Source organism: Clupea harengus, chromosome 1 (genome assembly GCF_900700415.2).
Source record: "Clupea harengus chromosome 1, Ch_v2.0.2, whole genome shotgun sequence".
Classification (NCBI taxonomy): Eukaryota; Metazoa; Chordata; class Actinopteri; order Clupeiformes; family Clupeidae; genus Clupea; species Clupea harengus.
This window is the reverse complement of record NC_045152.1, coordinates 24,029,696-24,050,734: the sequence shown is the minus strand read 5'-3', so window position 1 is coordinate 24,050,734 and position 21,039 is coordinate 24,029,696. Positions and strand designations below refer to the sequence as shown.

Here is a 21,039-nt window from a genome sequence, read left to right as displayed (position 1 = left end):
AGGATAGTAGTCAATGTTCTTTTAGCCACTATCACAAGAAAAAAACATTGTTATAATGTCATTACAGATAAGATGCAACATATGCTGCAGGTGGAACCATTATACCCAACAGGAGGAGAGTGAAGATGATGGTCCGAGCATGATGATAATGCAACTAGATGAAGAGTATTGCTATATCTGTTTAAAGTGTGAGATCTGAATATCTGTTTAGAGTGTTAAAATCAAGAGAGACATCTCAACACAAAGAAATTCCTTAGTTTCCAAGCATTCTCAAACGGACATAAATGGATCATTTAGGATTTTCCTTTGAAATAACTGTGTCGGATTTTGGAATGTCTGTTAGTGTTAGCGGATAGTAGCCTCACCAAGGAAAGAACTTGTAGCTGATTCTTACTTGAGGGCCAACACATCACATCCCTAATGTTCCTGGAGTAATATGTGTGGAGGCCTGCTTTGATATCATTTTAAGACCTTGTTAATAAATTAATAAAGTGAAGTTGTCAAATAAAGACAAACAATAGTTGTGCTGCTGGTCGTGATTGTGAAACATTCCCATATTAACCAGTCGCATGAAAGTCGCAGCGCTAATTACATTGTAAAATGCAACACATTGCAGGCCAGCTGCACAAATTCCTAAATTTCCCTCGGGATTAATAAAGTATCCATCTATCTATCCATCTATCAAATGTCGATCAACTTCGCAGCTGTATTTCTAAACTGCAGGTGGCGATAATGAGTTCACGGTTAGGTCGCTGAGCGTTTACGCAGAAGAACTACAACAACAACTCCCATTTTTGCCTTGCAAAGAGTTTGGGAGCACAGGTAGCGGGATATCAAAACAAATCTGAATAGTAAATCCTGTACCTTTCAATTGCATGATAGTAACATTATTTACAACGTGATAAAGATGTACTAACATTATTTGGCGTAATAACGTCATTGTCATTTTTCATTTTTTTCTTTCTAACGGTATTATTGAAATGGTTCTCGGCCTTGATCGATAGTTAGCTGACTAAAGCTAACGTTGGTTAGTTGACGTTAAATTGTAATATTTTCACAAATTACAAGGTACCGTTTATTCGTAAATAAGTGGTTCTACCTGTCATTCGATACTTCACTCGGTTTGTGTGGCAAAGACACACATAGGTTTCTCATACAAGTTTGGTAATATCGAGGCATCAGAATGAGAGGTGGCTCGTCGTATGGAGACAGGGACCGAGACCGAGGACGCGACAGGGGGTAAGTAAGCGAAAGGTAGACAGCCAACTAACGTATTTATTGATTAGGGGATTAGCCTGATAAACTATGATGCCGTGTATTTTAACAAGGGGTTTGACAGATACCTGCTGCAAACTAATCTGTATGCAAGATAGCTGACTAATGTTTTGTTTTGTTCCAAATTACTCATATATTTAAGCAAGACATCACTTCATTAAATCATCATCACTGATTATCTCATGTGAAAGGCCTCGGTTTGGCTCTAGCCGCGCCCGCTCACCTCCAGGGTCAAAGAAATTCGGCAATCCAGGCGAGCGTCTTCGTAAAAAGAAATGGGATTTGGATGAACTTCCAAAATTTGAAAAGGATTTTTACACTGAGTATCCTGAAGTCCAACGACTGAGCCAGGTAACCTTGCGCTTGACAACAGTTAGCACCCCTCCTCAGTGATTTAAGGGTGGAAACTCCAGTGTCGACACACCTAAGTAGTCCTGTATTACTTAAAAAACACATTGAAATGAGTGCTTCTGCTTTTTAACCTATATAAATGGTTGAGGCAGCCTCTGGACACTGGTAGTTTTTAACTCTTAATCTTAAGTGAAAATAAACAAAATATTATTTCTTGATGTATTGTCTAAGTGGTTATTTGTGTTTAATAGTATGAGATTGAGGAGTTCCGCAGGAAGAAAGAAATCACTGTAAGAGGCTCAGGCTGCCCGAAACCTGTCACCAGCTTCCAACAGGCCCAGTTCCCACGTATGTACACTATAAGCACACACATCCAGATATAATCACTCACAAAACAGCTCACTGTTGGACATGCAAAATTTAAACAAGTCACACAGGAAATACGATTTAACCTGTCCAAGGTTACATGAACAAACGTGTGATGTAAAGTAAGCTTGGAGAAACGTGTTATTTCTTTCTGTAGAATATGTGATGGAGGTCCTGATGCAGCAGAGCTTCAAGGAGCCCACTCCCATCCAGGCCCAGGGCTTTCCACTGGCTCTCAGTGGTAGGGACATGGTGGGCATCGCTCAGACTGGATCAGGGAAGACCCTTGCGGTGAGTAAAACAAACATTTAAATGCTCTCCATCTAGTGTAATTCATGAAATATCATGAGGGCAAGGAATGATAGTCAATAAAACTTTCTTTTCATTAAAAGTTGGTCTTGAGGTGGAGGCTTAACCATTCCCAGACAGAGGAAATGACAAATATACTCTTTATTCGTTCCTCAGTATCTTCTTCCTGCCATCGTACACATCAACCACCAGCCTTATCTGGAACGAGGAGATGGACCCATTGTAAGCCTCTCCCTCACTATGTAGTCCCATGTTGCCTGTTCCCTACAATGGCGTAATGGAATATTGGTTTGGTGTTTGTTCTCAGCATCCAGTTGCAGATTTTGGCCTTGAAGTTACTTTTCTAAAAGTATAACCCATTTTTTTTCTCAGATTTCGAATGTGCTTTCTTGCAAACTCTCCTCTTCTGTCACTTTGCAGTGTTTGGTTCTGGCCCCAACTCGTGAGTTGGCCCAACAGGTCCAGCAGGTGGCTTATGAGTATGGCAAATCCTCACGCATCAAGAGCACTTGTGTATACGGAGGAGCGCCCAAGGGCCCACAGATTCGTGATCTGGAGAGAGGTGATGTCTCTCCGCTATATATGACACATATAAGGCATTTGAATTGTATTGCACCTCAGTGCTTAGAGTCATCCTAAGGGAGAGCTAAGGGAAAGAGGGTACATACCTTAAAAAATCGCTTCTAAATCCTGTGGTGTCCCTTTTTGTTCTGTCGTCAGGAGTGGAGATCTGTATTGCAACGCCGGGGCGACTCATTGACTTCTTGGAGGTGGGCAAGACCAACCTGCGTCGGTGCACCTACTTGGTGCTGGACGAGGCTGACAGAATGCTGGACATGGGATTTGAGCCCCAGATTCGTAAGATCGTTGACCAGATTAGGGTAAGATACAGCCACATTTTTCACTGGTGGGGTGAATAAATGAAATATCTCATTTCTGTATGTTAAAATCTGTCTACAGTGTTTTTTTAATTTATTTCTGATCCTCTGAAAAAATCCTAAATTAATGAATGTGTATCACTGCTTGTCATTAAGCTGAGTGTTCTCCTCGACTATAGAGCATATTGCATATGCAAATTACCATTTTGGAAAAAAATACCTTGGTACCTTGTTGCCTCTCAGCCTGACCGACAGACCCTCATGTGGAGTGCCACCTGGCCAAAGGAGGTCCGTCAGCTGGCCGAAGACTTCCTGCGGGACTACGTGCAAATCAACGTGGGCGCCCTAGAGCTCAGCGCCAACCACAACATTCTGCAGATTGTTGATGTGTGTATGGACAGCGAAAAGGAAAGCAAGTAAGTCACTTCTCAGCCTTGACCTGTGGCACATCATATATAAGCTTGACGTCATGAAGTGATATTGTTGTGGGGTGTACAGCTGTAGGTACTTTAAGCCACGTTACAGCGGAAACTGTATTACGTGTACAGTGGAAAGGTCTGAACATAGCTGTCCAATGATATTTCATAATGACGAGAATGATCTCTTTTTTTCCCTCACCATCAGGTTGCTTCAGCTGATGGAAGAGATCATGGCGGAGAAAGAGAACAAGACCATTATCTTTGTGGAGACCAAGAAGCGCTGTGACGACTTGACGCGACGCATGAGGCGAGATGGGTGAGTCAGATACTCCACTTCTGGCACTGTGCTGCATTTGTCACCTAATTAGATGCCTCGAAGACTTTTCCTGTGCAACACAACTCGGGCCAAGCATACAACGCATGAGATTCATAAGGCGCTCAATTGTTTCTCCTCAGATGGCCTGCTATGTGTATCCATGGTGACAAGAGTCAGCCTGAAAGAGACTGGGTGCTGTCAGGTAGGGATTGTGACGAGCCCCTTGTGAAAGGACTGATGGAAGGCTTTGTACTTAATGGATGCATCCCACCAGCCTCAATTTACAGGGTTGTGTCCTCTTGATGATATAGTCCAGATAGATGATTTGGAGTAACAGCGTTGCAAATTGGGTACTATAATATTTAATAATGGAACAGTAAATCTTTGTAAATACTTTGAGTATGTTCACCATATATTAGTGCTGAAATAGTGGTTTGTGTATTGCCTGTTTTCATTAGAGTTCCGCAATGGAAAAGCCCCCATTCTCATTGCGACTGATGTGGCTTCTCGTGGTTTGGGTATGTCTTGAGTGTTCATTCTGTGACTACACACAACAGTACACGTATATATACATACAGACACACACACACGGGTACTTGTCTGTACCTGGTTTAAACTGATATAATATCTCCTTGCATGTTACAATAGCACACCCTTTTTGCTTCAGCGTGAAGTGGTATACACCTGTTTGCTTAGTTACTGGAAGTTAAGATATGATGGCGTGATGTTCTTGATTTTGGCTTTGTTGTTTTTTTTTTGTTAGTAGGCTAGCGTCAGATTAGATTCCACTTCTTGATGTTACTCTATATTGTAAGGATGCCACAACTCCATTCAAGCTGAAGATAAAGTGTGACGCTGAAGTATAAGTGGGTATAGAGCGGGATAAATGAGCTAACTTTAGCCACTTATGAGCTAAATTAGACAAGGGGTACAGAGAAAGATGCCTTTTGTAGATTTTTAACCTATTTTTGTTTCTGTGTTCATTTTTTTGTTTCTTTCTTTATTTTGTTTCCAAGTCTCTCTTCCGGCCGTAGAAGCGCACAGGCCCATGGGAGCCTGCGGCCGGACCTAGGCATGACTAATCGAAGCCAGAATTGTGGAGCGAAAACAGGGGAGAGAGACGGCCTGATTTTAGCTATCCCTGAAAACAGCCATCTCACCGAAAAACCCCTCCCCTCACCCAGAACCAAACGCGCTCCTGTCAACTCTCCCCCCTCCAGGGAGCTGACTGTCTGGGACCCCTTGGGGGGGAGAAAGGGACGCTGCTGGGATTCCAAATTTTGAAAAGCTGGGGTGTGGTGGGCCGGTCAGCTGAGAGGGCAGAGAGAGTGGGCGTGGAGGCGGGTGACCTCCCTCCAGCTTTGCCAGCACCTTGCTATGAAGGTAACGCACCATTGCCAAGGAAGTAGATCTTTACTCCCCCGTGTGCAGTTCTAGTGTGTGTGTATGTGTCAGAGAGATTCTTCTCTCAAGCAGGTGGCTCAGCCCCCACTACATTTGTTCAAGTTCTATCAGCCAAGGGGTCTTCCAGTAGGTTCCTATTTGGGCACATACCTTACTTCAGTGTAGAAACTGTTAGGCATAGTTTGTGGTTTGAGGGTCCCCGTACAGTAAGATAAAGCCATTGGCATTCCAGCCTCATTTCAGTGAGGTTCAGCGCTTTAGTCAGAGGTGGTGCGTTACGAGAAGACAGCAAGCGAGCGGGCAAGCTGAGCAGCCAGCGGTCGCCGCGTTGGAGGCCCCTCCCCCCTCTGGTCGACCCCCCTGCGGCCTCCCACTGCACGGCTCCCTCACTGACTCCCCACCCTCGCCTCTGGCTGTGCGGAGGTGGCCTCTCCCTCTGCGGGCGTCATGTCTGGTCCTGGCTGGCAGGAGTCCTGGCCTGAAGGAGCCTCTCTCTTTATCCTTCACTCATCTCTTTAGCGCCCTTCCCATTGTCCTCAGTTTTTCTCTTCCTCTTTCTCTCCATTGTCTGTCCATCATTTTTGCTGTGTTCCATCACTTTCCCACTCTCTCTCTCTCCCCAACCCCAACTCGCCCTTCCCTTGGCCACATCTTTGTCTGTCCCTCTTTCTGTCCAGCTCTCTGCATTTCTCTGAATACTTCTTTTTCCTCTCTGTCTAATTCTCTCAAGCTGTCCGTCAGTCATGTGACAACCCCCCCACTCACCCCCACATCGTCCTTACTCTTCAGTTCTGAATGTCCTCTTGTGTGTATCATGCCTGGATAATCATCGTGTCAGGGGAAAATGGAGAGACCTGAACCCATGACTCCATCTCCATTTGATAGATTAACCACTGGCCCCAAGCCCATCCCCTCATCGCAAAAAGCCCCTCGCTCCTTCACCTTCTGTGCAGTCTGTCACACGGTTTACCGTGGACTAATGGCCCACTGTCTGTTTCTTGTTACTCAACACTAAAGACCTGGGCTCCTGGAGACTCTGCTTGGCCTGGAAGGGCCTGGTGGGGGTCTGGAACATGGATCCCCATTGGCCTCTTTCTACTGTCTCCTCTCTGTAGGAATATGCTAAAATCCAAACGGAGTTAGAATACTTTACCATCGCAGCTTTATGTCAGTCAGATTTATGTTTGGAACAAGAGAGAGAAAGGAAGCTAGTATTGTTTGGCCCTGCTACTCCAGTCCAGGGTTGTGGAGTGGGGTGTTAATGGAAGGGTGCGAACAAGGGGGTATTTGGTACCTCCACACCTCTCCAACCCCTACCAACAGCCCAGGACTGGTTTTGGGGGCAGAGGGAACCTCAATTATCCAGGGTAAGTACCTCAACCCCCTCCTCCTACCCCCTTGAAATTCCGTTCTGTGCGTTGGCCTTCAAAATATTCATGTTGTCCCAAATAAGTTGTATGTGGAGACTTCTAGCAGTGCTTTCAGAGCCCTCTGTCAGGTGTAATGAGAAACAGACTTGTCTTGTCCAACAATCCTTTGTCCCCACCTAGGTAACAAGGTAACAAGGTGTAATACTACAGTAGTTTTCCACCTTGGCGGTAGATCTCAAAAGTCCCCAAGTCAGTTGTTCCTGGTGGAACTCTGCCTCAGCCTGATTGTGTACACCTGTAAATGAGCTCACCTACACAGTGACATGAACCCGACAGGACTAGTGTTTAGACACTGCGGTGGTGGTCTGGGCCATATAGGTCACGAACAGCCAAATGAACTGCCTTCTCCATAAATAATACTGTTCCAGGGTATTTCCTACCATGCTTTGATCGGTCACCATTGAAGATAATCCCATGCCCCTAACTCATAATACACTGGTATTGAGGAGTTGAAGGAGTTTACACAAACTCAAAATCAGGACTTGGTGAATGGACAGCATTTGATAGTATTTATGCATATTAACAAAAATGGTTGTGGCAAGGCTTATGAATGGTCAAGTTTCCCAGCAAGTAGATTTGAAATGCCTTTTCACTTAGCTATCTATAAGAGGTAAATGAAGTTCAAACCAGATGTATCCTGTCCAAAGCATATTTATTGGTTAGTTCTCAATCCTGACCTCAAGGACTGTTTACTTAGTGGGTTAGTAGCCTAAAGCCCAATCTTTTAAAGGGACACATCAGTCAATGGTAAATGGAGCTAACTTCACCTCTTTATCTTCCTTCCCTTTTGCTTAATGAAAACCCTGCCACCTTCCTGCTGCTTCTCCTTTACCCCCTTTCCCCCATCCCAAGATGTGGAGGATGTAAAGTTTGTCATCAACTACGACTATCCCAACTCGTCGGAAGACTATATCCACCGCATTGGGCGCACAGCCCGTAGCAACAACAAGGGCACAGCCTACACCTTCTTCACCCCCGGCAACCTGCGCCAGGCTCGGGAGCTGGTGCGTGTGCTGGAGGAGGCCCGGCAAGCCATCAACCCCAAACTCCTTCAGCTGGTGGACTCTGGCCGTGGGAGTGGAGGAGGAGGTGAGTTGATTGGGTGCAGGGTACAGGAGGAGGAGGTGTTAAAGGGGTGCAGGGAACAGGAGGAGGAGGAGGAGGTGAGTTAAAGGGGTGCAGGGAACTGGAGGAGGAGGTGAGTTAAAGGGGTACAGGGTACGGGAGGAGGAGGTGAGTTAAAGGGGTACAGGAGGAGGAGGAGGTGAGTTAATGGGGTGCAGGGAACAGGAGGAGGAGGAGGAGGTGAGTTAAAGGGGTGCAGGGAACAGGAGGAGGTGAGTTAATGGGGTGCAGGGAACAGGAGGAGGAGGTGGTGAGTTAAAGGGGTGCAGGGAACAGGAGGAGGAGGTGAGTTAATGGGGTGCAGGGAACAGGAGGAGGAGGAGGAGGTGAGTTAAAGGGGTGCAGGGAACAGGAGGAGGAGGAGGTGAGTTAATGGGGTGCAGGGAACAGGAGGAGGAGGTGAGTTAATGGGGTGCAGGGAACAGGAGGAGGAGGAGGAGGTGAGTTAAAGGGGTGCAGGGAACAGGAGGAGGAGGAGGTGAGTTAATGGGGTGCAGGGAACAGGAGGAGGAGGTGAGTTAATGGGGTGCAGGGAACAGGAGGAGGTGAGTTAATGGGGTGCAGGGAACAGGAGGAGGAGGTGAGTTAATGGGGTGCAGGGAACAGGAGGAGGAGGAGGAGAGTTAATGGGGTGCAGGGAACAGGAGGAGGAGGAGGAGAGTTAAAGGGGTGCAGGGAACAGGAGGAGGAGGAGGAGGAGAGTTAATGGGGTGCAGGGTACAGGAGCAGCTCAGTTTCATTTTGTGAAACGCTTTGCTCACTGAAATGTAAAAATGTGCAGACCGTACATTAAAGAGGAATTATTATAATTTTTTGTTGTTGTTGTTATATATATTTCTCTGCATTTTGATTCTTGGTCCAGGTATTTAAATGCGTATGTTGTAAATAATGTAAACAAAATGGTGCTTGAAACAAAAAACTATGGACTACAAAATAATATTAGGAAATTAGTAGTATCATTGTTGGTACCAGGTAGTATTATTATGTTCTCTACAACAGAGACTGGACATTTGGACTGTAATCACAGATCTTTGTGGCACGGACACAGAGTTTTGATGGGTCTTTTGTTATGATTGTCGATTGTACTTTTACATGACCTTTGTGTTTACATCACTGGGTCATGTACACCTGCCTTACCACATTCTCCAGGGAGGTCTCGTTTCCGGGGCAGCAGCTCCAACTCCAACAACCCCAACCTGATGTACCAGGAGGAGTGTGACCGCAGAATGCGCTCGGTCGGCGGTGGCAGCAAGGACAGCCGCGGGGGCGGTGGCTCAAGCAGCGGATTCAGCCGCGACGGGAAGCGCGACGGGGGCGACCGCTCCTCCTCCTCGTCCTACCGCGACCGTGGCGGCAGGGATGGGCGCGGCAGCGACAGCTCCGGCTCCAACTCCTACAGCAGCAACAGCAGCCAGTACGGCAGTTACAGCAGCGGTGGAGGAGGCAGCCAGTACAACTCCAGAGATGGCTCTCAGTCAGGGGGCGGCTCAGCAAGTGGAGGCGGAGGGTCTGATCAGACCAGCCAGTCCCAGAGCCAGTTTGGGAATGTAGGGGGCAGGTCGGCCAACCCCCCTCCACCTCCCACAGGGCCGCAGCCCCTCATGGCCCAGCAGTTCTCACCCCCTCAACCAATAATGGGCTTCATGGGTCAGGGGGGGCCCTACCAGTTTGCACCGCCGCCACCTGCACCCCCGCCAAGGAAGTGATGATATTTGGAGATGACTTCAAGTGAGGCGTTTAGTTAAGCTGTGATGATGCCACGGGATCCACAACTGAGTGTATTGAACATTCTGACATTCCACCAGGTCCTTGTTTTGCATATCTCCTGTACCCTGAAATGTATCTGAGTGCCCGCAGTGCAGAACCCTAAAGTAGATAATAGCATTCCAGAGGACATAGTGATGCTTCTCACAGAGTTGTACTTCCTTGTGTTGCAGAGCCAGAGTTCGTACCATACATAAACATCTAGGTCCCCAACATTCTGATCATGATGTGCGCAGTTATCCACAGTATTCTCATGGTTTCTTTGCTTTGAGTGACCCTGTTGACAAAAGGTGAGGTTGTGTAAAAACACATGTTTATTTAGAAGAGTAGGGAAATGTAGTTCATGAGCAGACACCAGCTGTATTTTGTAGTTTGGCTGCATTTTTGTTTTGCAAGCATTCATCAGATTTGGTCTAGAGATGATTTTTTTTTTTGGCTCTGCTGTTGCATAAAATGTTTTGAAACCTTTGAACTGAATAAGCGTATTATTTTGTCCTTTAAGAATGTACAGAGGTAGGGGATGCACATGGGTATGTCTTTTATTTCCTTAGGTTCTGCTCTTTTGGTGCAATATAAAAAAATCTGAACATTGGCATTTGTAAAATGGTCTGGTGTTTGTTTGTGTTTTGGTGTTTGGTGGTGTTTCTGGATGACCATGAGACGTTCATATTGAATCAGAATGACATGATCGCAGAGGATCATTTCGAGATTGATTTGTACCTTCAGTTACTAATACAAAAACAATAATCAATCTTTTTCATCTTTACTTCTTTACTGCTGTATTTGATTTAATAGAGATGTTGTGGATGTAGAGTGTGCAGTTGTGCAATTTTTTCAGCCCCAATTGTTTCCTCTGACCATGAGGATATACTGCACAGCCTAGGGTGATCTCTTTTTTCCAGTTAAATCTCCTACCAATTGAAGAACAGCTTTGTAACCAACTTTGACTATGTTCTTACATTTTTTATCCTCAGTTATGTGTCTTTTTTTTTTCAGATTTAAATAAAGATTTCCACCAAGCTATACAGTGACTATATGTGACATTTTTACTTCAATGGTGTATGTAAAAGGAAGATGGAATAATCTTCATTTCTTTCAGGCCAGTATGAAAAGAACATTCAAGTAGGTTTGGGGATTTGGACACTTTCGCAGAGTTCATTAAGGCACATTTTGTATTTACACGGTAACTGCTGCATTGTTTTAAAAAGGAACCAAACTGATTTACATGTGGACACGTAGTCTGTCTTCTAGAATTTAGAATTCATGGTTTAACTGTGTCCCCCTACTGGTCGTTCGAGAAAAACGGTGGCTAGAGGTCTGCGGTCTGCTGTCTGCTAGTTGATATTGTTTTGAATCTGTAGGCTGTAATTGAACTGCATGGAATTGGTTTGCGCATGTAAGTGTCCATCTGGAATTCCTGTTGATTTGTAGATTTCAATACAGTTTGGAGGGGCGTTTGAATAGTCGGCAACGTTTTGAAAGTTTGTGATCGACAAGCTCGATTCAGTAAGTCCTTTAGTCGCCTGTTGCGTTGATAGAAAAGTAAAGGTTTGTTTTTAGTCAACGGAACAAAGACGCTAGGTAGGGTTAACTGTTTCATTTTTTGTTTATGAAGATGTCATTTATTTGCCTCTGAAATATACTGAAACCGTTTGTTGCATAGCCTACTTAGAAAGTAGAGTGTTAACATTATTATAACATCGGTTGCTAAGAACTCGGAATGGTCTGACTGAATATTTTGAGATTGTTTGAGCTCATATCAATTCACCACATCTAATAAGCGTTACTTTTTGAAGGCACAACTACATTCTCAAGGAGCATTGTTTATCTTGGTACATTAATTTGTACCCAAGTGGCATGTAGGCCCTTTAACTTTAACATGAGGGAGTGTTACGCTGAAGACACCATAACAAATGTGGCACCTAACGTTACAGTAGATGGGTGCACTGCTGCTCTTCAAAGACGTGGCAAATGTACTCTACAGTGATATGGGGTCCCAGAAACTGTTGCTGGCGTGGTGTCGCTTACAGTGTGAACATTATCCAAACGTGGATATCACAGATTTGACCACCTCATTCAAGGATGGACTGGCTTTCTGCGCCATAATCCACAAACACAGACCCGATTTAATGTAAGTATCCATGCGCCAAGACAATGTAGTCTAATAGGTCTGTTATAAGGTACGTTCTTAGTTAAAGTTGTTAAAGCATTTGCATTTACAGTTGCCACAAGACATTTCAACTTCAGCCTCACAGGTGTATAATAATTTATAATAATAACCGTCTGAGTAATTGGTTTACCAATTAATGTATTGTCTACGTTGCTATTTTAAACAAGTAGCCTATGTTCACCAGACCCGCCTACACATGACCTTAACCCGTAGCCTATCAGATTGGATGCCAAGTGTATCTTTAGCCGAGGATGTGCGCTTGCACACCAAGGATTTGTAGCTAAGTCTTCCGTAAAGAACAACATTCCAGCACACCTAAACTCCCCCCACCAACAAAATCCACGAGGCTATTTTCATTTGTCTAAATAGGTCCCCTATTCTCTGGTTATTCTCAGCATCTCAAACTATGACTTATTGCATTCCTATGATATATAATGTCCAAGTTCTACTTATTGTTCAGGTCCTTGTACAGCTGTTTAATTATCTGTACTTGCACATCCACTGACGTAATGTTCTTGTCAATACAGTGATTTCCATTCACTCTCAAAGGACAAAGGCTATGAAAACAATCGTCTGGTGAGTTTTACTTCTCAAGGATCTGGCTGAACAGGGACAATCCTGTTCCATTGGTTGATGTTTTTCTTTTTTTTAATAGATTTTTTAAATAAAAATAGCCTTACTTTTGTCTGTCACCTTTTTTTGGTGGGGTAAAGGACCCCTTTGACACTCATATTTTGACAAATCTTTTGGATGTGTCATACCCAGGCCTTTGAAGTAGCTGAGACTCATCTAGGTATCCCTGCCTTGTTGGATCCTGCGGACATGGTGTCTACGGAGGTGCCTGACAGGCTGAGTGTCATCACCTACCTTTCCCAGTACGTCACCTACTTTGCCAAGGCATCTGATGGTGAGTTAAGCAAGGAGGTGCTCCTGTTTCCCTTCACTTAGCTGACTGTGCTTGTGTACTTGCACACTATTGCACCCTACTGTACACAATGCTGCCATTGGGAGACTCTTCACCTCTGATCTTGATGTGAATGCAGACAGTACAGGACAGGACACATGATGCACACTTTTCCACACTCATACATAGATCACTGGGAAGTGGTTATTGGCCAATTGTATAGTTCCTCAATGTGACACCAACGTCACACAAAGTATGTGTATAAGCATGCTTCTGTAGAGTTTGGGTGGTGTGGAACACCCTGCGCTTTAGTGCACAAGAGGTACAGGACACACGTGCACTTATGCTGAAGGGGTACAGGACACACGTGCACTTATGCTAAAGAGGCACAGGACACACATGTGCACTAATGCTAAAGAGGTACAGGCATGCGTACCGCATACAGGGTCTGGTGTTGTTGAAAAATATAATGTGAACGTTTACATTTTCAAAAATGTAATGTGGACTTTTACATTTGCAGATGGCTTCAGTAACTTCCTGATATCCAGCCTCCCAAACACCTGCAAAGCTGGGAAGAAGGGCCTCCTGATGTCTGAGGTTGTACACCAGCCAAAAGTAAAAGGCCACTCATTTAGAGTTCTCTATAAGGCTGTGCTTTATGTGGTGGATTTTTTTCTGTTGTTTAATATGACAGCACATGTTCTTGTTTAGCTACTAATTATTATGACGACCGCTGCACGCAGACAGGCGTAATTCCGTAATCCGTAATTTACTGTTTGTCAAAGTTTTCTTCTTCATCTTCTTCTTCCTTCGCTTTTTTCATTAATTTTTGGTCAACGATATCATATACTTAGACTTCAGCAATCCACATGAAACTTGGTATGGTTGTAGCCCCACATGGCTGATGCTGAGTACAAGGTTTGTGTCCCTAGTTGTGCGTTTCCCTTGGTGCTAGCGCTCCACTTGCTCACACCTCCTTAGGCTCCATTTGGCTCGCTCAACAAATGGCCGCCAACGGACAATCAAAATTTAGCAGCCAATACATGCCTTTGTGAATGGCTAATCTTAATGAAATTTTGTAGGCTCATTCATAATGGCATATATAGGCTATTTACCCAATATCAAACAAAGTAGCCTTAATATGTCACTAAAACATGTTGTCCTCTGTTCCTCTGGCATGGTTTGGTCTATCTTAGAAATTAATTTTGTCTTTCAATCCTTATGTAACATTTGCGAAATTCAAATGGCCCTTTCACCAGCGGTCAAATCATTCAACCTTTCACTACTTGGGGCAACTTGCACATTTGCTTGGACCCTGATGATCGCTGCTTGCGGTTTCTTAAATTTTTACTCACAATGAGGCAAACAATGAACATTTAAGTCTATTGTTGCCAGAAACATAATCATTTACATAATCAAACACACTTTTCTTGGAACGGAAGATATCTTGCTATTTCACTGAGAGATGTCAGTAACTATGAATACTGAGATTAAGAATAATAATCTGCAGTAGCATCCATTATATGTTGGTCATCAAAGCTTTCATAAACATAGTTTTGAAAGGTTGGCTTTCCCACTCTTACCCAGCCACTGAAAAACAGTTATCCTTATTTAAGGACATAGACACTTCTTAAGTGTACATCTCATAATAATGTGTGGTATGTCCTGTCTTGTATGGCTCAGGTTTTAATTTTTTTTATCAGCTGAAGTCATTGGAACATATATTTTGGTCTACATCTGTTGTTGTAATATGATTGATTAATTCATTTGACTTGACTAAAATATGTTTAATGTCTATTCCGTAATCAACCTTGTACACAGGTTTAGTGTTTCATTTCATTGTAAAAGGTCATATGTTTCTTAGAAGAATAACCCTCCCTCTGGCACTGTTAGCCCTCAGCAGAGAGGGCAAAGGACAAACCCAACAGCAGAGCTCGTGCCCACCTGTGCAGTGGCTGCCAGAAGCATGTCCACCTGGTGCAGAGACACTTTGTGGATGGAAAGCTATACCATCGAAGCTGCTTCAGGTAAGGGCTGCTGTTGTGGGAGAAAAAAGCACTTCCATGACCAAGATCCACTTACCTGAGGTGTTCAGGGGGATCAGGGGAATGAAATGTTTGTAATCATTTGTTTTATTTCTGCTGTATGCATTAATGGAAGAAGTAGTTTGATCAATAATGCTGTTATTCTGTTGACCTCAGGTGTAGCCAGTGCAGCAGCACCCTCTTACCAGGATCCTACAGAAGAGGAGTGGAGGCTGGCTCTCTCTTCTGTTCACACCTGTGCATACAACAAAACCCAAATGGCTTCTGGAACCCTCATCGCCCTGCAGGCCCAGGAGAGGGTGTTCAGAGATTCGAGAGTCAAGACATGCCTTCTATTTTGACCGACCTCACTGAAAAACACGAACTAGAAGTGGACATAGACGAGCGAAACGAATGTCAGGCACCCGTGAGCGAGAATAGAGGTGAACGGTGCATCAAAAGCAGTGAGGAAGCTGACAGTGGAAAGAAATCACTTTCTGTCAAGGAGGTAGGAACAACAAAAATAGAAGGAAAACAAACCTTTGAAAAGGAGAAGCTCAGGGACGTTGACACAAAGAGGCCAGGGTTTAGTGCAAGCGCTGGCTCTACTCCCACACTGGCTGGTCAGTCAGGCACAAACGGTCGGCCAGTGCCAGCACCACGGAGGGCAAAAGCTCTGCAGCAGGAGCCCAGCACGTCTAATCCTCCCTGGCCACCACCCAGAACACGTCCTGCTAAAGTGATGGACCGCTCTGAGTCTGAGGGTGAGTTACCATTACCATTTGCTTCAAGGTAGTGTAGTAAACAACACTTTAGTAAACAACACTTTAGTAAACAACACGTTCCTTATGTCTGCCTCATTCATCTCTGGCTTGGTCTTCCAGATCATGGCAACAAGTCTAAATCAAGCCCTGGAGAGGAAGCCTCCAACTTATCAAGAAGGTCTGTATTCATTTGAAGTCCTAGAACTGTGATGGTGTTTTCAGTTAGATATAGACCGGTCTCTTAATGGTAAATTAGTGGTAAATCATCTACGTCTGCAGTTGCGTAATCTAAAGACGTGTGAAATGTCAATTTTCTTCTTCAGCTCTGACCAATCCAGTGAAAGCCAGAAACCTAAAAGCCCCCCTTGGATGGATCTGATTCACCCTGGACCTTGGACCAAACTCCCTCCAGTCCCTCCGCCTCGCTTGCCTCATTCCTGCTCTGTCCCTTTCCTCAATGAGATGTGGTCACGGCAGAAGGCTGTTCATATCTCCCCTCATAATCCATTTGATGAGGACGACACCTGTGAAGATGTTCAGGGAGCAAACAGTGGCACACGGGCAGTGTGTTCAGAGAGAGGTGAAAGCCGAGGGCAGTTGACCATGGTGACGAGCCAGACATGGTGTGGCACCAGCGAACTGGGCCAGGCCAACTTTAAAGGGTCAGCTAGTGACAACCGGACCTCAGAGGCCAGTGTTCCTCAGTCGGCTGAATGTGCCGATACACCATCTGCATGTGGAGGGGAATCCATTTCAGAGGAGAGAGGGGTGGTGTGCTCAGCTAAAGACCTGTGCTCAGCCCAAGCTAATACTGCAGAAAACGTGGCTGAAACAGACTTTCTTGAGAAACAACTAGCTGAGGCTATTGGCACGGCTAATGTGGTTCAGTCTACTTGTTTATCTGGTGTATCAGATTTAGCTGAGACTGCGGGTTCGGTATGTTTGCTAAATTTAGCTAAAGCAGTCACCGCACCAGAGGCTTCCAGATTAGATTCCACTGCTGGCAGAACGGAATCAGAGAGTTTGCCAAAATATGCTTCAGCCTCATTATCCCGGACGGTTTCAGAAACAGATGTTTGCCAAGAGCAAGATCTCCCTAAAAGTTTATCAGAACTGCAGTTATCAACCCAAAATTACCCAAACAGCACAACCTCTTCCCTGAGTGCATCAGCTAGTGACGTAAACACACTGCTACCGAGTAAACCACATTGTTACAAGGTAAGGGCATCTCAAGAATTCAGTGATCACTGTGATATTTCAGGGTATGATGAGATGTTCTGTTGAATTATCCTTAATTATACTGTAGTGACGTTATCTCTTCCTTCCCATTAGCGCACATGCAAAGAAAACCCTTTCAACAGGACAACATCCCTTGTAGAGATTTCCAATCCTGCGGCTGCCTCAAGTTCCTCTCTCGCCAAAGCAGCTGCTCCTGGTCATGGCTTTCCCCTCATCAAGAGGAAGGTAGGTGGGCAGAGGGTCCTCACCTCTCCTTTCCAAGTTTGATTTGATATGATTTCTTTACTAGTCCAGGAACCAGGCCATCATTTTACATTTTGTGGTAATCTATCAATATCAAACCTTTATTGAGGATTGAGGATTTAGTTCCTTAGTTCACTATAAGTGTCTGGTGGTTGATTTAACACCTGCAGGTACAGACAGACCGGTACATCCTTCACAAAGACTTCCAGACAGAGAGAGGGGAGCTGGAGAGGCGTTTGGATGGCCTGGAGCAGAAGGGGGTGGAACTGGAGAAGAGCCTGAGAAACTGCCACAATGGTGAGGGAAGATGGGTGTGGATGGGTATATATCCGGTACTTATGTTTCAGTTTTGAGTTTGATTTGGTGTCGGTTTGGTTTGGTTTACTCAGTAAATACTTTTGAGTCTTTGGTTGGAATGCCAATAGAGTGAACTGACTTTCTATTTAAAATGGTTGGGCGACTGCATGTCCTTTGACTCCTGCTGTGTTTAGTCTCACAGAACATGTGCCACTTGACCACACACCACATCCTAGTCTACACCTTATTTGCAGCTCAGTGCACAACAGTGTTTGCACCTTCGACAGCCTGTTTCTCTTTCTCCCTATGTTGTGTGTGAGAGTATGTCTGTTGTCTGTGTGGATCACCACCATATGAAAAATATTTCTCATGTAGAAATGTGTCTCTCTGTTCAGAAAAGGAAGCTGACCTGTTAGTGAACTGGTTCACCCTCATCCATGAGAAGCACATGCTGGTGCGCAGAGATGCTGAACTGGTCCAAATGTGAGTGCACAAACCTTATCATGGCCCAACGTGGTTCTCTACTTAAATGAATATTCTCTGGTACAATGTTTGGATGTCAAATCACTGCCTGTACAAGGCTTAATCATGCAAAACTGCAAAGCACACCACAATGTGCTTCAAGAGCACAGAAGAAGGAAGCTCAAAGCAACACAGCACTTTCTCAGTAAGGTGCCCTTGTTCTCGCTTTTCATTTGACTTCCTGCTTCTTGGTTGTGAATCCTAAATCCTATCAACCTGAAACATGAACAGGTATCGGTTCTCTGTCTGTGTCTGTTCCTGTGTTATATCAAGCCAAGTTCTGTGGATCTGACATGGGAAACAGCAGTAAACTCTCTATACTATGTGTTTTTATGATCTGTTTCAACCATTTTCATATAATGGCTACAAATATAAAATGCAAATATAAACAATGGAGTCAGTGTAGACTGTAGACTGTAGACTGGAGAATAGTATGCTGGCATTTTTCTAGTTACTGATACATTATGGTCCTTCTCTCTAATATGATCATAACTACAACACTCACTACTCATGGCATTTATCATTTCAATCATCATTGTCATGAATATCATGTCCCTAGCATCAAAGGTACAGCTAAGTGACAAGTATTAAGGCTCTCAGATTCCCACAATATAGGTTTTGTTGACAGTTTTTGTCTGTAAATCTGAAGGGCAAAGCAGCAGACCCTGGAGGAGAGGCAATCAGATGTGGAATATGAATTAAGATGTCTCTTCAATAAACCAGGTGATCACTCATTTCAACAACAATACTTCTTCCATCGTGTTTAATTATTTATTAGGGGTATTTCTACAGTCAGTACTCAGTGTTAATTTTTGTCAACCCTGTCTGTTGATCAGAAAAAGAGTGGAGCAAGGATGACGAGGCCAGAGAGAAGCAGCTTATGTCAGACCTGGTCACCATCATTGAACAGAGGAACCAAATTATCAACAGTCTAGACCAGGACCGGCAAAGGTAAGCCAACTACAGTGGGCTTACAAAAGTATTCAACCAACTTGAAAGACATCACCATTCTCTGCCATTACAAAAGATACTTATGCGAACACTTGCTGTAGTATATTTCTAAATTAGTTATTTGTCTACTGCTAAAATGTAAAATAAATCAATTAAAAATGAAAACATTCTGCTTGCATAAGTATTCCCCTATACATTAATACATGGTAGAGAATCCAATAGCAGCCTTACGTCTTTTGAAGTTAGACAGTACCATCTTTGCACATTGCAGAATTTTCCCCTTTTGTTCTTGGTAGAATTGATATAGAACATCGAGGTTCATTGGGCTGGCAGTCCTGGACTGCAATAGTGCCACAGATTCTCTGTAGGATTTTGATCTCTACTTTAACCACTCATAGGTGGTACTTAATTATGATTAGTTATGGTTAAATAAGTGGCACTGTATTTTCATTTTTTTGTTTTACACCTTAAGGTGCTTGTTGGAGATAAGTTTTCTTTTTGCTGTACGTTTGAAAGATATTTTCTTCCTTTGTGTCCCTGGGGTCTGCAATATGCAATATGCATTTTGGTGCATACACAAATTCCTTGTTCTAACAAGGAACATGGGAAACATATAAGCAGGGCCACGGGGACCTCCCTTAAAAATAAACATAAGCCACAATGTAATATACCTGGCCTAAACAGTAGTAGGAAAGGATGTTGACATACATAATTGACACCATGGGATGGAACATGTGATAACAACAATTGGAAGACAGAAGGATGTGAATATAGTGCATTGTGAAACCCCCCTCGAGTCATCATTTTTTCATAGTCTTGATAGAAACCAGCCAAAACTACTTTGGTCATATGTCTGTTAGCCACGTGTCTTTCACTGAAATAATGGGACTGTATGTGTGACATGAGTTGAGTTTGTAATAAGAAGGGGCTTTTGATTTGTTGCTTGACCCTTGTGGCCCTTTCACTGGTACCGTAAAAAAGCCTGAAAGTGTTGCCTACAAGTTTTTCCCACAGCACCTCTGTATCATTTGCTCAAAAGAACAGGGGTTTAAATACTTATTCAAGTAGTATATTTCAGTTTTTAATTTATTTATGTTAAATGATAGCATACAAATAAAATATATTACCTTTGGAAATATACTAGAGCATAAATGATCACAATAAAATACTGATTTGGAAAATATGTGTAAATTGTGAAGAGTTTCAGGGGGGTTGAATATTTTTGCAAACCACTGTAGATATGCGGTTTATTCTATGACTAGGTTAATTTAATATAAGGAATAATTGACCATTTATTCATGTGTCTGTTTAAGGTGTAATTACTTTGCAATTCATAAAGGATGTTTGCATTTTGTTTTCTATGTATCTTTTGAAAAACATTGATGGTTTATGTTTGTTTCTCTCAGAGAACAAGAGGAAGATACGCTGTTAGAGGACATGATCAAAAGGAGAGGTGTGAAGCGAATCGCTCTTCCTGTCTTCTTATTACTTTTATTCATCCCACTAAAATTGGCATTCGTTATAGTTCTGTTTCCCAGAGGCCTTGTTTTCTGCAGCTTATATTGATTTGTCTACCCTCTCAGATATCCATAGAAACGCTGAAGATGATCACAGGATCTTTGGAGGAAAGTTTAAGCCAATGAAGATACTGAAGCAGCTCAGCCACAAGACTGAGAGCAAACAGGGGAAGAGCAAAACCTTTCTCAAGAAGAAGAGCTGAAGACTAGCCACAGGGGCAGGCATGCCATGGTACATAAATGTGCAGTGATGATTACTGGACAGTCTGTGTCACAAAAGCCAATGGCACAAATGTTATTCACCCACAAAATAAAATAAAAAATCGAGAATTTATGTAGACATGACCTAGTCTGACAGTGTAATATGAAGTTTCCCAACAAAGTTGGGCAGTTATGGTGAATTATTGAGGTGATCTCATCCATTTTATTTTTTATTTTATTTTTGTATATATAGTATTCCACAGGATGGGGTATCATGAAGAAATTATGAATTTATAAATAAATATTTAAATGTTATAATTAGTTAAACTAATGTTTGTGGCCAATTTCAGAGATTTTTTCAAGAATAAGTTAAGAAAAAATTGTGTAGGCCTAATCTAGAATTTGGATATTTATTTTCAGGCTGTTTTAAGAAACCTGAAGACATTCTGTTCAAATGTAAATAGCTTTCATGACACTTATGGTTGGGAAGTAAAATATTGATAATTTGTACATTGGTGTTATTTTGCTGTTATTTCCCATTACACGTGATACGTCATAACTTCAGTAACC

At 43.4% G+C, this 21,039-nt stretch overlaps 2 protein-coding genes across 6 annotated transcripts; both read left to right on the top strand.

Moving 5' to 3' along the window:
* Window positions 1–771: 771 nt before the first annotated feature.
* LOC105898819 (probable ATP-dependent RNA helicase DDX17) lies at window positions 772–10,660 on the top strand. 2 transcript variants are annotated; one of them, XM_031572485.2, is made up of 13 exons: window positions 772–1,239; window positions 1,418–1,626; window positions 1,878–1,974; window positions 2,150–2,283; window positions 2,458–2,523; window positions 2,722–2,863; window positions 3,022–3,182; window positions 3,423–3,595; window positions 3,804–3,914; window positions 4,055–4,116; window positions 4,373–4,432; window positions 7,601–7,837; window positions 9,023–10,660. In XM_031572485.2, the coding sequence occupies exons 1-13, from the start codon at window positions 1,203–1,205 to the stop codon at window positions 9,577–9,579; spliced, it is 2,046 nt and encodes a 681-aa protein (XP_031428345.1). In that variant the 5' UTR covers window positions 772–1,202; the 3' UTR covers window positions 9,580–10,660. The 2 variants fall into 2 exon arrangements, with proteins under 2 accessions (XP_031428345.1, XP_012681356.1); XM_012825902.3 differs by having other exon boundaries at window positions 773–1,239; window positions 1,467–1,626.
* Window positions 10,661–10,894: 234 nt separating this feature from the next.
* Window positions 10,895–20,979, top strand: LOC105898661 (MICAL-like protein 1). Of its 4 annotated transcripts, none has more exons than XM_012825706.3 (16): window positions 10,895–11,033; window positions 11,572–11,768; window positions 12,335–12,383; window positions 12,573–12,714; window positions 13,232–13,308; window positions 14,605–14,738; window positions 14,913–15,499; window positions 15,620–15,677; window positions 15,823–16,717; window positions 16,832–16,963; window positions 17,152–17,278; window positions 17,674–17,761; window positions 18,450–18,523; window positions 18,637–18,751; window positions 20,158–20,204; window positions 20,335–20,979. In XM_012825706.3, the coding sequence occupies exons 2-16, from the start codon at window positions 11,575–11,577 to the stop codon at window positions 20,469–20,471; spliced, it is 2,856 nt and encodes a 951-aa protein (XP_012681160.2). In that variant the 5' UTR covers window positions 10,895–11,033; window positions 11,572–11,574; the 3' UTR covers window positions 20,472–20,979. The 4 variants fall into 4 exon arrangements, with proteins under 4 accessions (XP_012681160.2, XP_031428339.1, XP_012681158.2 ...); XM_031572479.2 differs by having other exon boundaries at window positions 10,896–11,033; window positions 11,622–11,768; window positions 13,232–13,326; XM_012825704.3 differs by having other exon boundaries at window positions 10,896–11,033; window positions 13,232–13,326.
* Window positions 20,980–21,039: the final 60 nt, after the last annotated feature.